The sequence below is a fragment of the Struthio camelus genome, chromosome 4 (genome assembly GCF_040807025.1).
Source record: "Struthio camelus isolate bStrCam1 chromosome 4, bStrCam1.hap1, whole genome shotgun sequence".
NCBI classification, from domain to species: domain Eukaryota; kingdom Metazoa; phylum Chordata; class Aves; order Struthioniformes; family Struthionidae; genus Struthio; species Struthio camelus.
In genome coordinates this window covers 13,542,485-13,558,563 of record NC_090945.1, presented here as the reverse complement: position 1 = coordinate 13,558,563, position 16,079 = coordinate 13,542,485, and the positions used below count along the sequence as shown (strand labels likewise).

The 16,079-nt window shown below is 38.2% G+C and overlaps 1 protein-coding gene across 7 annotated transcripts in view; it reads right to left on the bottom strand.

The window, feature by feature from the left end:
* Positions 1 to 16,079, bottom strand: part of CCSER1 (coiled-coil serine rich protein 1) — a 705,894-nt gene that overhangs the window by 311,922 nt on the left and 377,893 nt on the right. For all 7 annotated transcript variants that reach the window (XM_068941554.1, XM_068941558.1, XM_068941561.1 and 4 more), the window contains one exon: positions 10,355 to 10,438. In XM_068941554.1, coding sequence (XP_068797655.1) covers positions 10,355 to 10,438 — 84 coding nt within the window. The remainder of the gene's footprint in view (positions 1 to 10,354; positions 10,439 to 16,079) is intronic.

Below are 16,079 nucleotides of genomic sequence, written 5' to 3'. Positions count from 1 at the left end.
CATTCGACCATCTGTGAAGTTAAACAAGGCTCAAGCCTCTCGTCACTACTGATTATAAGAATTATTTAAGACAGAATCGTGACTTTGCCACTCTTTCAGAGGTCTTCCTCTCTATGCAGACAAACAGATAATCAGAAACGCACGTGATATTTAGCTTCCAGATTCTCCATGTGATATGTTCATTTTCCACTTTCCAGCTTAATTAGCTGTAAGCCTTAATGGTTAGTCTCTCACTCGCTCTCCTTTTTTTTAAATCTGATTACGCAGAACTTGAGATTTTGGGTCTCAAAGTGTTCTAGTAATAATAATAATGCATGTGAACAAAGATCTCTGGCTGGTTATTTCTTAAATTCCACTGCCTAGGCAGGATGGTCCCAGAATTTTAGGTTTAAGAGTTTAAAAAAAGAGAGAGAGAAATGAATGTACATTATTAATTCTGATTCGACAAAAAGGCCAAATAGTACTAGGGAAGCTGTCTTAATAAGCCACTGAAGGGAAGAGAGAAAGGAGCCGATTAGCCACATCATCCCAGTGGTTCTAACCCAGAGGGAGAGGAAAAAAAAAAAAGGGCAAATGTCTCCGGCCCTTAGGGACCGATTTCTATTTCCATGAATTAAACAAGATGCAACAAAGTAAATCCCACAAAATGCCAAAGATTGATCTAATCTAGTTTATTCACACTGGCTAAGTAAGGATGGATCATCCTCATGGCAAGTTCTTTAAGGCAAGGACACCTATGTCTGTAGTCATCTCAAAAGGTAGCTTTAGGGACAATCTGAAAATCCTTAGTCCTCTCTACACAAACCCTCCTTCAGAATCTATCGCTCTGCTCTGGAAAGTAATAAGATACATACTCAGTTCAGCTGACCAACAAAACAAGCTCTCCTGCTGCTTTAGATCATCCTTTAATCGTACCACTTTATTTTTCCAGCCTATTAACCTGCGCTCCTCCAGCAGCACAACCAGCACACTGAAACAAGTTTACGTAAAGATAGTTTAATTTTTCTTCCTTCTCATCACCATACTACTAGTACAGCACCTACACTGTTCTTTCTGAAACCATAATACAGTGCCCAACTGCCATTGTTCAGCAAAATAGTCATTTGCAAGCTGGAATACAAATCCTACATTGTGATAAAGCCTGGTTTTATAAAGCCCTGTGTTGATAATAGGTGAATTCATATACATACTACAGCCTGCAAACCATATTAGTCTTCCGGTAAATCATGACAGCTCCCTTTCAGATAAACAATATCATCTATAAGTCAAATTGGTAAACATAAGATAAGTGTCTTGCATTACTGCTAGAAAAATAAGAACATTTCAAATACAGTGAGTAATTCATAAACAGTGACTCTGCAAAAAGAAAACAACTCAAAGATATATTTTCACTGTATGTTCTGAGCTGAAAAAAGACTCCTAAGCAACAGTTTATTGCTTTCTATTAGCTATACAGAGCAACCTAAAAAAGCAAAACCAAACAAAAACAGAATTTAATACCGGAGAAGAACACAAACGCAAAATATGTGAGATTCCATTAATTTAGTATTAACCAGTAGCTTATTTTCTTCTCCTTGTAATTTAAAGGAAATATGCGGTTAGAAGTCAGCAAGATCGCTGTTCCTGTATTTTCTGCAATGACCATATATTGCATTCTTATTGTCTTTTAAAATCAAGATAGAGGAGTATAAAAAGCTCATCCAGTTCAATTACGAAAGGAGCTAAATTAGTAAACTTCGTTTAAGCAAGATTTTTTTCAAATAATTTACCAATGAAAATATACATTTGAAAGCTAGCTTTCTGCTAGGACACTCATAACATACTATTTATCAGTGATACCTGGTATTGCACATTTTCTATTACTCAGCATAAATGCACGACAGCTCTTCAGTGATCTGCTTCCTTCTTTAAGGGTGATGAAGCTTTTGTATAAACCGCTGCCTACCTCACCAGACCCCCAGTTTAAATACAGGGTAAAAATCAGGTCATTTATGAAAGCTTTGTCACAGTCAGAATCCACTCTCTCTTACAGTCATACTGGGACATTCTGAAAGCTCATCAAGATTTGAAGATATTACAGCTGAACATTAGTCAGGGTAGCTGAGCTTGAAAACAACAGCAGCCTCCACCCAAAGACAAAAACAGGCCGATTTCTCAAACACACACAGGGGACAATGAAAGGTAGGCTCTTAGTTTGCGTAGAAAAGAAGAGGGAGCAATACTGCGAAAAGGAGGAGCAGAAAATGAAAACAGTAAGAAAAAGACTCCAGACTTCAAAGGCGGAGCACTTAAACAGCTATTTGGAAGAGGCTTGTTAACAAACCGTCAACAAAAACTGTCTATCGCTGTTAAATTTCTACTACGGTCAAGAAAACAGGATCTTATCTAAGTTCTTTTGAAAATAAAGGGCACTGCTTCCCGTCGTTATCTAAGTTTATCATAGATCTCTCTCATCCTACTAAAAATAACACAGACTACCCAAGATGTTAACTACTCAGATCCAAACGATCAATAGTATTTTATTCTATTAATTCACTTTTCCCAAGCATGCAAAGATTTTCTCACTCTCTCTCTTGCACCACCTTACCTCGTCTCCACCTCAAAGGAACTTAAAAAAAACTATGTCAAATGCATTTTCACCATCCAAAAACGGAAACTACTAACACAAATATAGTCATAACTTCAGAGCTCATTCTTTACACAGATGAATCAGGTATACGTCAGTAACAACAGGCTTCGCAAGTTACGGTAAAACTGCATGCACATGTTATAGCTCCAACACTACTTAAAAGCACTGCAAAACTTGTTGCAAAGAAAACAAAGTACTTGAAAAGGTGTTTGAGCACCTTTTGAAGCATGCCGTATTCATGATGTCATAGAATAAAAAGCATCTTCAGTGAGAAAGTACTGGTTAAATGAAACCCCTTAAATCTCTTGTGCCTCAAACAACAGAAAAATATTTCATTCCTTAAGTAGAAATTGCAGTGGCATAACAAGAGAACGACAGAAAAACATGCAACGTTTAGGGACTCTTTATGAAGCCAGCTTCTGTGAAGCAATGTTACAGACGTCCAACAAATACCTGAACACAGCTAATTTCTTATTAGGTTCCATACGTAGGAAAGGATAGAAAATACTGTTCTGGGTTTTCAATGGCTTAAGAAGAGTTTCCCAGTCCTTGCATCAAAGTATTTTCAAACAGAAGTTCACCATTTTTCATGCCAAGAATCGTCTTTTATGGACATGTCTCATTCATGGACTAAAAAAGTTAGGATTTTTAGGATATACCATGAGTGAAGAAAAATATGCAGCAACCTTATTCAAGAGTTAAGGACAAAAACAGCATAATGCCAGGAACTTCACTGGAATGTAAACAAAGATTTTGTTATTAAAGCACAGACGATTCTTCATTTTTAATAAGTTTGCTCTACCAGTGTTTATGCTCAGACAGTTCTGTGAATCATGCCCAAGTATGGTAAGGAAAACTGGGCAAGCCACCAAGCTATAACTAAAAAAATGACGCAAAATAATATTCTTTTATTAGGTCTCTAGTGAATTACATTGACAGACATCCTACATCTTTCAAAGTGCAAAAACTTCCCCAAACAGAAAACAAACTATTGGAAGAAACAACAGTACCAACTGATTCATTAACTATGGCTGTGTAGAACTGAGGATGAAGCAGTTATTAATCTGAAATGCATGTACATCAGATGGCTGCAATAAAAATGTGTCATACAGATGCCTTCAGCAACATACTGAAACCGTTAAGTCATACAAATTAACCTGCTGATCTTGAGAAGCACAACAAGCTTTCTGGCAGATGCACGTCCTTTTTTTTTTTTTTAGCAACTTTTCTTCCCTTTTTGCTCTTTCAAATACATATAAAGCAATAACAGCATGTGGCTAGATGATACCAACAGGTCATATCTTTTAGGCATTCTCATGCAAACCAAACTAACTACTGCTTTGAGAATTTATCCCAAAATCAAGAATATAGGGCTATGTTTAACAACAGCAAGTTTCTGCACTTTTAGAGAACGTTCCTTCTACAGTCGTCTCTGGCATCAAAACACTAAAGTGGAGACTATCAAGTAACTAGCACTGGAGCAGGGAGTAACTACCAAGATGCATACAGGTATAACACGCTGAAGAGAAAATAATAAAAGGAATTTGATCAAGCAAAATCCTACCAAAAAAAAAAAAACACCACACACTGGCTCTTTGCAGCCTTCTTCATGTCCTTTATTCATAAGATTTATTTTAAAAAAAGAGTTTTCCTTTACCTAAATTACCCAGTAAGCACAGGTGTAAATCCTGCTTTCCATCACCAAAATTCCATGTGCAAGTCTTACATGATACTTGCCACTAGACTTGCGGCTGGCTCTGGCCAGCCGCTCAGGTGATGCATATTAGGTTCACTTCTATAGTGCTTAGAGAACACCAGTTAAAGCATCAGTTAGACCATGACACAGTCATAGTACAAGATAAACACTACACTAGATGCTGCTATATAGGAAATATAATCTACCATTCATCACTCACTCAAGCTAAAACTTGAATCTCTAAGAAAATACATGCGCGAGTTGAAAAGCATACAACATTCTCCTTTTAGGGCTATCTTCAAAGCTGATGAACTGAAGCCTTCTTTCCCACCCCAGAATCTGCCATTTTCATTTGTCCTAAAATTAGTATTTTTATATTCTCATTAGAGTTAAAAGCTGGTTAATTCAAGTTGGTTAAAAAAATAAAATAAGTGAAATTCAGACCTACTTTCCATCTTCCCCACAAAAACTGAAGTTCACAGAGATTCCAGAGTAAAAGATCATATGCGCCTGCATTTACTAAAAGACCTGCCTGTGAAATGCTGTGTCTCATGAAGTGACATGCAAGTGACACTTTCGCAGAAGACAAGCATATGCGATGCATTATTATTAAAGTTAACCTGAACATTGTGTCTCAAGGGAAGCTTAGGACATATCTTGTACTTCAAATTTGCTCATTTCTGCAGTGTTATTCACTTCAGTGAGAACATAAAGACTTTATTTTACACCAATGACAATCATCTATCTATGCCAAACACCACAATATGACAATGGTTTGTGATAAGGACTTAGACTAATATGCAGAATCACCTCCACAAGTGGCAAGGAATATTAAAGATTCTATCTTACTGACAGCTTCTCATCTACAGCCTGGAGTACATGAGGAATCAGAGGCTAATCCCCATTGTTTATCATAGGATATTGCCACTTGTACCCTCCACATCTGTCTTGTGGAACTGATTCAGAGAGTAATTACAGTTGAGATAAGTCTTTTGCAGAATACATGCAATTAATTCTCCTGTAAAAAGGGGGAAAGAAGCCTGACATTTTAATAATGTTTAAGTACACCTAATCTATTTCTTCTCTGCTCTTAAGGTTTCCTAAATACGAGCAAGAAAGAGGATTTGAAAGTACTTACAACTGTCTGTTCTTATGCAAATCATCCATGGGTATGTAATATTCCATCATAAAATAACCAGCATGAAATAGTATCACAAAACACTAGAATGTATAATAAGTGGGGAATTAGTGTAAAGATGAATCTAGAATACACTTTTTCTGCTTAAGGACTATTATTCTCTTCAAATAGAAGAGACCAAAAAAAAAAAAAAGTATCAGGCACATGCCTTTTTAAATTTTGAAAATAGAGTGGACTAATCAACATTCCTCTTTTTTCCTATCAATTCCAAAAATGGTCATTAATTCATTTTTCCAAATCTCACTCCTGGCCTGTCATAACAACAATTAAAAAAACCCCCACACACCACACAAAACACACTATGATTCTAGGACCATACATTTCAATGAATCTATATTGGCATAACTACATTTCGAGGCAATTTTTACACTTAACCCAAATGTCCTTAATAAACAGTTCATCAGCAGGATTCAAGTGCATCTCAGGCAGTTACACTTCAAAGCTGGATAGCAAGTACTTGTCTTCGCCATACTTAAAAACAGCAGCAATTGGCTAATTGCACATTAGTCTAATCAACCTACAGAAGAGTTAAGCTTGCCATCGTTCTGCCCTCCAGGGATTCCCAAATTGTATTTTTTTTAAAAATGATTTAACATAGGCTTTGGACAAGGAGGTAGAAATTGTGTGTGATTCACAAAGATAAAACAGATTTAAAAAAATCTTGGTTATTTTTTGATGAGCCAATTCCAGAACATCTGGTTCTGAAGCATTAACTTCTACAGCTTCAGGTAAAGGTCTCCTGGCTAGCGTGCTGTACCTAACTAGTTCATAAAGGGGGGGGGGGGAGGGGGAAACAACTATAAAGTCTGATGAACAACCACTTTTTCAACTGAAAAACATCTCCAACAGCTGGACTATAATGGCAATTCGTTACTTGACTTAACTTTGTCTCTACTTCTACTCAGAATACATTAAAAACGCCTCAATTTGTTTTTTATTTCAGTGGGACAACATAGATGACTGAAATTAAGCAAGTACATCAAGGCTGACAGAATAATGCTGTTAACGCTCATTCTTCGGTATTAATGTAGCTGTACCAATGACAACAGCAGAATAAACGTTACTGTAGGCACTATTCAGTTATTTTTGTCACAATGACAATATTTTCTACTTAAAGTAGTTTTAGCAATCACACTACAGTGAAAAACATTTTAAAACTATATTAACAGAAGGTGTTTCAGGGTAGCACAGGGTAGGAGATGTTTCAGATTCCAAATATCTTTCTCTGTCTAATAAAACAAATTTTGTTTATTTATAAAAAAAACCCCACAAAACAAGCAAAAGAGAATGACTCCTTTTAGCAAACACTGTGTAATAGACTCACTTTGTTTCCTTGATTCTCTTGGATAAGTGGATGTTTTTACCTATCCTGTAAGTGGATATATTTACCTATTTTCACTCTATCCCAGGGTAATCAGCAGCCTATATGTTAAAGCACCGAATGGGATATTTGACCTCAAACTTTCAGCTCCTGCTGAAGTTCACCATTTTCAAGCTGCTTTACAGCAGTTTTGGATAGTAGATACCTTGGAAGCCAAACCTCTGCCAATTCCTGAAACTCCTATTTTTCAGGGGGGGGGGGAAAGGTAATAGAGGTTCCACTGCTCCATGTACCTGTACTTTATTTCTCCAAAGGAGATGATCAGTTTTTATTACTTAGTGTGTCAATCCAATATTTTTCATTAAAATACAAAAATAATTCCTTACCATTTTTTCCCCATAAGGTTTTCTTTGCTTGCTCAGCAGTAGGTGAGGTCCCCTCACATTTTGCCTTTTCTACCTGATCCTCACATCTGAGCACCCAAACCCCTCTTTGCCATCCTCAAAAAAAAAAAGGGCAGGGTTTCTCCTTTCTCCCTTTAAGAGCTACAGAGCAATTAGGAGAAAGAAGAGCTGCAGGTGCTCTACAGCACAGCTGCACCTGGCAGCCCACTTTCAGCCAGTACACTCAAACTCCACCAATGTCTTCTATCTTCAGTGCTGTTCCAAGATTTCCTTCTCTATGTACCCAAGGGTAGTAGAAATCCTTTTTAAAAAGTAAAAGCCCTGGGAGAGTGAGAAAGGAACAACTAGAAAAACAGAAGAAACGAAAGCCCCTAAAGAGCTAAAGCTCACCTAAAGTTCACTTTAGGTTAGCTGCAGAGCCCTAGAGAAAGGCTAATTAACCAAGTGTTCCATAGCTACATGCAAGTAACCAATTTAAAGGCCACAAGGAACTACAGATTTTCACATACATCTTCCACAAATTACAGAACTGACCCAAATTGATCATTATGTTAAAACTCTACCTCTAATCTTTGCATCACGATGCAAGATTTAAAAACAGGCAGGCTGTACTTGCAGCTATTAAAATACCATACTCAAAGGGACGACGAACATGCGGTGGTCCAAGATCCAGAAAAAAAGGAAGTTATCTTAGAAATACCACACCTGTAACATACTGTAGCTAGTTTCAAAGACATTTTATCAGCCCCAAACTGATTTGCTTTAAGCAATCACGCTCCTAAAACTGAGCACCTCACAAGCGTATCAATAACTGTCGCTGTTCAGATTTGCAAATTATTAAGGCATACGCTTCACATCAATATATGTTCGACGCTACAGAAGTGAAGAGGAAAAAACAACTTTAACTGCGCTTTTTCAGCCGTTATTTTAAACCTCCTTTCCTTCTAAGAGTCCTAAAGAGAGAGCTTACCCTCCCCGCGCAGCCCGCAACTGCTCAGAAGTACCTCAGCCACAGGGGGGCGCACGAACATGAGCGGCTCAGGGCTGCCGAGGACGGCGAAAGAGGCGGTTGGGGGAACTGCGCCACGCCCAGGCGCGCGACCTAACGGCCGAGGGAGGCGCGCGCGCGACCTAACGGCCGAGGGAGAGGGGGACATGGGGGGGGGGGATAGCGGGGCTCCCTGTCACTACGCGGGGGCTTTTCAGGGGCATAAGATCAGCGGTGCGAGCGGGAGAGCCTCCCCTCGGGCTGCCTGACTTCAGAGAGGCTAGACAGGGTGGGCGCTTGCCCCCCCTTTGGCGGTGCCAATCCGGTGCGCACCCACTACGTTTTTTTAGTAGGGTTCATAGGCTTGCTAGCTTCTGCAGTGTTAGTCTCCCACTCTTGCTTTATTTGGATCAACAGGAGGAAGCGAGCTATGCCACGTCCCTTCCAAACTTCATTCAAAAAGACTAAGCGTGGTCTCAAAAATCCTACCTGTACTCTTTTTACCAGGTCCTAGAGTGTCAGTACTGAAGCCCCGCTTTAATCCATGATACTCACTTTAACTCTTAGGGAAATCCTTATTTCATGACCTTATTTCGTGAGGGTGATAGACTTTTCTGCCTATTTACGAAGTACAAACACCAAATTCCCTATGTGACTTTTTCTGCAGCTGACATATGCATAGATGAGCTCTGACAACAATTAACAGCATATGAGCTACGGCTCACTGTATCAATGCAGGCTAATTTTAGAGTGGCAAAGTGGTCAACTAGGTAATAGCATATGTTCTGAACTAGGCTGATATAAAATTAATGCTCCAGAAGTGGGCAGAAGCCTGATGTTCCCTATGTCCCATTTTGTCATTTGATTTTAGATAATAATTACATAATACATCATTGCTTAATGTAGCCAAATCTGAAACAAAGAATATTGATGACCTGTGTTTATTTTGCAGATGTTAATACAGCAAAAGCGTGTTTCATCAGTGAGCAGCGCTACATTTTCCCCATGCCACTTGTGATTTATAGCTGCTGACATGCTGTGTAACTTTGCCACGGTCACGGGGCTAGCAGCCCTTGAGGACCTTTCTGATCTCTCCGATAGGTCTGACACTGCCCAGCCAACTTAGCAAAGTCTCTGTCTGGTTCGTATGAGTGCACCTGAATTCATTCTGTCCAACTCTCGACCTGGCCACCACCTGGTGAGGCAAAAAGGCACAAAAAGCACCTGAGCTAGATCAGAAAATTAAGTTCTGGTTAAGGAAACAACCTGGCCTCCAGAAGGGTGCTTACACAAAATCTGAATTGCCTGCACATCTCTGCGTGCCATAGCAGCAAGCGTACAAGTCTTAAGCATGTGCTGAGCTTCTTCTGGAATGTGGTGACCCAAATGCGTCCTTGCGTGCTTTCTCTGTGCAGTCGTTACATAATTAAGTTCTCTATTTGTGAAGAGAGCAGCAGAAAAATTCTCCATCCTTCAATTGTTTATACAATTAGGAATACTGAACACACACTGTTTTAATCATGTTCCATCACAAATGGCTTTTTAAAATTATTTGGGGATAATGTGCCTATGCTCAAAATGGTAGTGCTGAAGCCTTGTTAGGTAAATATAAGGAAAAGTTCAGCAAGCATGACAATATCTTTTTTTTTTTCCCTAGAGTTAAAAACATATCTATTTAAAAGAAAAAGAGTACTTCATTTCAAATAATTTTGTAGTTGTGAAAGGTAGCTCATGGGAGGAATGTTCACAATTCACCATCACGTGCACAAGCCCTTCAAGATTTCCGGCACATGCTAAGCAAGGCATACAGTGCTGTGCTCTTCCTCCACCACTGATTAATGCCTCTTTGATTCTGCAAGACAAGTTTCAACATAGTCTTTTAAAACCAACCTCTACTAGCAGTGCATTTAGATAGTAGCCACTTCAGAGGCTGACGAGCCCCTAGAACCATACAGAGTTATCAGTGTTAATCTGAAAGATTAACATAGCCTTAGGCTAGCCATTCTGCAGCAGGTGTGAAATTGTATTTATTTAGTTTCCAGTCTTGGTGAATGACACTGTCAGGTAAAGGAACTACCTTAAAAAAAAAAAAAAAAAAAAAAAGCATCTCCTGCTTACCAGCTCCTCACGAAGTTGGGCTATGAGTTCATCTCTCTCCTTTAGCTGCAGCTTCAGCACTGAGCATTCATCTTTTATTACATCCTACAAAAACATCAAAAGAGATGTTATAATAGGCTTAACGCTTTTACTTTGCTGTTGACAAAAAAAGGCTCTTTCACACAGTGTGAGATAATTACATTCAAGTAATGAAACTCAATTCTCCTTTGTCATGTGTGATATTTTTAATAACATATTCTAAGTTGCAGTATAAACAAATTAATGCATCCAAGGACATTACATAGAAATGGGAATAGCTCCCTGCACAGAAGTCCATTTTGTTATTTTCTGATTCTTTTAATGCTTTTTATTCAAATTCCTATCAGGTCACTTCTTTTTCAGTTAAGGAACGTCGATGAAATGTCATAATTTTACTCATACAAAACAACTTTAGAGAAATACCAATTTAGAAGCATTATTGTGGAGCTCTCAATCTTAGCATGAAAAAGAAAGCATAACAGACCATCATAGGAAAAGCAAAGCATACATCTTTTTCTCATATCAGGCAAACAACAGTAATTCATATATTAGCTGGATGAAGGATACATCCATAGTGCTAACTATAATCAATTTGATGTGCATGAAAATGAAACGAAATAGCTAGGGCTGTAGGTAAACCCAGATCCGTGAGACAGGCTATGAGCTGCCCCCTAGGGATTTGGGCAGGGTTCATGTAAATCTAACCTCCTTCTCTGGAGAAGAACTATCAATTACATATTTTTGTGTGTTTTTCTGGTAAATATTCAAGAAGGGAAGCTCAAATGAAACTACCAAATTGCTGAAGATTAAAAAAACAACCAATCAACCAACTAAAAAAAAACCAAATTGATAGTAAAGCTGTAAATGAAGAACTATACCACTATGTCCTTCTAGTAGAGAGGCATAACTACAAAATTTGAGAAATTTGCTGGTTTGGAGTATCATTACTTCACCAAAGAAAACAAACCACATAACAAGGAAATACAGTGATATTTGCACCACAGCTTCATCTTTAGTTTAAAAATGTCTTAAAATTGAACCTCTAGCAAACATTAGCTAACGAGTACAACAGTGCAGAATTTCTTTGGGCCATGGAGAGCTCAGGGAGTTCAGAAGTGCATAACCAGTTTGAGAAACTTGAAGTCTGTCAGTGCTAATCTGTTTGCAACTCTAAATAAATATACAAATCCAAAGTGAAGAGTGTGAAGATCTAGGTTTTATTAGTTAGAGTCCATTTTCCTCAGTTAAATGTTCAATTACAGTAATTACCTTTAAATGCGATTATATTGTTTATCTTCTGCTCTGAACTGGAAGAGGAAACGAAATCACATATAAAACCCAAAATATTAACGGCCGCAATAAAAAGAGATATCCCATTTCTGGCAGACAGATAATGAACATGCTGATGCACTACTTCAGTAGTATGTACAGATCTCTTGGAAGACTCAGGTTTAGAAAAAAAGTCAGGACTTACACTATTCTCCATTAGGGGAGAACTCTCAGGTTCCGTTGCTGTATGATACACCAGGATTTCACTCTTACTATCTACTATTATGTAGCCTAGGAATGGCAGCCGAACATAAAGTATCAATTAGCCCACAAAAACATGTGTAGCCCTCAGCACACAATATTTTATTACAATATATTGGACATTTCATTCATCAAAACATCTGCTCACCAAAAATTTAGCTTACAGTGTCTACAACTTTACTAATATATTACCTGAGGCCTTATTTAAAAAAATCGGCTTAAAAAATGATGTCACAATAGCTGTAGTGAAGCTTTTTAGAGTGCTTCGGTGAGCAGGATTTCACATTACTTTTTGCTATCTACTGGTTTTCCACTTTTTAACCAAAAAACGGGTTCATGGAATATGCAGTGAAAAAAAGAAAACAAGTTCCTGCAGCCAAGCAAGGACAGACTATTACAAAAGTTTGAGGGGAAAAAAGCTTTTAGAAAGCATGCTGAGGTAAATACAGTAATGAGGATACCGTACTACTGTATGGTATCTAGAGCAAGAAAGATTTTTGAGATGAGCTTTGGCATTAAGTATTGTATTGGAAGCAGTGAAGGCCTCCCCAGCACTACTGACAGCTTGAAGAAAATTTCCGCCTTCCAGAGCTTCTGAAGACTGAAAAATGATGGTGCATCTCTCCCGGCAAAACGCAGTCATGCACCCAGCTGGATCTTCCTCACCCGTACTAGGGAAATGCAGAACTTGTTTTCAGGGAAGCACAATATGTGTACAGCGACTGGCCCCTCTGTGAGGATTATTGTACGTGCTAAAGGCATCCTCAAACAGAGGCCCACAATAATGTGGGTACTGTCTTCTGCAGTGCAGTTCTCCACCCACTTAATTTATATATTCCACGCAATGATTTTCTCTTACTATATACACTGCAGAGAGACGTTACAGTTTGGAAAAAAAATACCTGGGGCTGAAGTAATTTTCTCCCTATCTTGCTCCATGTCAGTGAAACTCTGATTAACACTTGCCAGCAGGACATGATTATTCTACACCAATACTCTACATTAGCAGCTTCTATGCAGAGCTCTGCAGCTCAGTGAAAGTACATCCTGCAATTTCCAGGTGACCCACGGTGCTGGAATGCTTGTGAGGGTACACCCCATACCCTTCATGCATTTGCCAGCTTGAGAAAAAAGTATACCCATCATTTCCTCTCCTTGCCTAGGTAATTTTCTCTATTAAGCTAGCAGTTAGGTTAAAAAAAAAATGCATTTGACTCAGTTTAATGCTTAGCATATTGGCTATTCTATCTGAGGACGGGTACCATTAATAACACACCGTCAGAACTACTAATGACTTGGATGCTGTTTCTAGGTGTTTTTCAGTTAGCAGACTGTCCTGCCAAAACCAGTGCCAGGAGGCTTTTATGCAATTCTCTTAGCCCTGTGACAGAGTCTGTCTTCTGGTTTTCCCTCCCAGAAAGGAATATTAACTTGGAGTGAAGCTTGTCCAAAAATGCTTTTATTCAATGCTATTTGGTTAACTATAAATTTACCCTGAAGGTCTTCTGCAATCCATGGTCCTCATAATCGATTTAACCAGGGCTGCAGTTCATTTTTCAACACCTTTGCCCCCTGCTAACGTCATATTGTCCAGTACGGCTTGTGGATCATCTGCGAATAGGGAGTGCTCCATTCCACTGGGTGGATATTAATCATCTGGACAGTTTGTTGATTATAAAGACAACTGTTGACAATATGAAAATGCACATTTTCTGGACATTTGTGTTTAATCATGTGACTTCTGAATATACCTGAGTTTAAGTGCGTAACATTGTCAAGAACACATACAAAAAAAAAAAAAAAAAGAGAACAAAAGAGGTGGCTCATTATTAGCTCTCAGTAAAGAACAGGCTTAATAGGAAACAAACATTTGGCATGACATGTCTGTTTAGTAAAAGAAGTACTAACAAATTTAGTCTATATTCTATCTACTCTATATTACACAGGGTCTGCAAGCAGTAAAGAGGTGTATTAAGGTAAACGCCCTTCTTCCATGAACACAGTGTAGGATTAGGATATTATAATCCCATTTTGCTGGGTGGTTATTTGTGCAGGCACCATTTGTCCTGAAAAGATAAGAAAAAAGGAAAAGAAAACGTAATACCGACTGAGGACAGGAGAAGAAGGAAGACAATACCATACATGAAATAAGGGAGAAAAAAGCAAGGAGGGCTGCGGACATGCTCGGGAAACGTCAACATCCCATACACCTGTCTGAAGGCAATACTGACAGAGGAAAAAATATGTTATGGAACCAACTACCTGTTGCCAAAACAGGGAATGCAGTTCTTCCAGAATGTAACTGAACTGAGAGCTAGGGAAAGAGAGAAGGCACCAAAATCACATCTTGTGCAAGAGCTGGAAAATTTCAGTGAAGGCTTGTATGGAGGATACCAAAAAAGTAACAGGTTATTGCAAGGTCTGGGAAAGCAAAGGCTGGTGGAATGCTTTATTAGTCTGGAGGGTAGAGAGCAATGCATACTAACTAGTGTGAGTTCAGAAACAGATCACCTTTACTCTTTAGAGGGACTGGAGCACGTTTCATTAGCCAGTGTCAAACTGTAGCTGGCCCTAGTGCAAAGCTGTTCTGTGAAGACCAAGGAATTTGTTAAGGAAAACTTCTCAAGGTGAATGAGGAATAGGAGACAAAGTCCAAGGGGGATTTATTTAAAAAAAAAAAAAAAAAACCTACCAGAAACAGGAGCTCCCTTCTTAGGAACTGTCACAACAGTAGAAATCAAAGAGGAACGTATTTGGTATGGATATCCTGTTTTTAGCAGCGAGTGCAATTATTGCATTCTGAGTCTACACTGTAATTATAAAGCTGAAAGAAACACTTCCCTCCTTAACAGTGAGGCTTTTACAATGTATTTTGAATACTTTGGGGCTGTATGATTAAGGTTCTTCACTATCTTTACATTCCAGTAGGTCTTTGAGCCACGTATTCCTGTACTGAGAAAAATAAGCTTACTTATAATGCTGGTTATGATCACGTATGCAAAATACTTCTCACCACTTTGCAGCCCTGATAATATTTAGAGAGGGTACTAGAATAGTACATTGACAGGTAAATGTAGCTGAATTCAAGTGCCAACCAGAATCAAGTTAAGAGACCATAGCTTTAAAATTTTTAGGTGACATTTACCGTTCCTATTTAGTATATCAACATCCTTAATCACTCTAGGACCTTCACTTAATCACTCTAGGACCTGACCTCACATCCTTAATCACTCTAGGACCTGCAAAATAAGTTTATACCCATCATCAAGGACACCAGTCCAGTGAGAACATGTATCCTATGAAAATATTAGTCACCATCCCAAATAATCAAATCACGTTCTATGCATTTGTTTAATAGCTATCTGAATATGCTATAGCTTTGAGCACATTGGTTGGGTTTAATAAATTATGTACTGTATGTTACATACAATATTGCAGGCTACAATATTCTCATGGAATTTTTATAAATGTTCTTCTTGACCTCATTAAAAAAAAAAAAAAGAATTCTGCTGTCCAATATAGTAAGCATATAGTAACAGCCTCGTCCAAAACTTTGCAAATACTTGATAAAAAGAGAAGTCAGTTAATAGCTGATTCTTCGTTCAATGCATCATTGATTTTTAAAGAGAATTGTTAGACGATAGGGGACACAGCATGCTCAGTAAATAAAATGCTGCGTCTTCAAAATACCTTATTTTAGTAAATGGAGGTAATTTAAAGTTTTGTATTCTAAATTTCAACTCTGCTTTTATTGCAGAGCAATGCCAGCATACTTTATTAAAAAAAAATAAAAGCAGCTCTGTACAAAATGTCAGTCACATTTTCTTCATTTTTATTCTCTGACATTGCCAAAAAAAACCCCAACAACAAGATTTAGCTGTATAGTTACTATGGATCTGCTGTTATTTCTGCACATCTTCACGGTCAGAACGTTCTTCAAATTATCATCTTTTTACTTCTTCAAATTATCACCCTTTTACTTATTTTCCATTACAGTCTGTGACTCTCATTGCTATGTCTCAGTGCTAGTATTTTCCTGCTATAGTTTAATTTTGTCCATCTGGGAAACTGCTAAACATAATAGTAAATCTGTTTCTTATCAGATTAGATCACAAGACGACAAATTATACTGCATGTGTGAAGCCGGCTGTAACAGGTTATGCCTAAGGGCCCACAA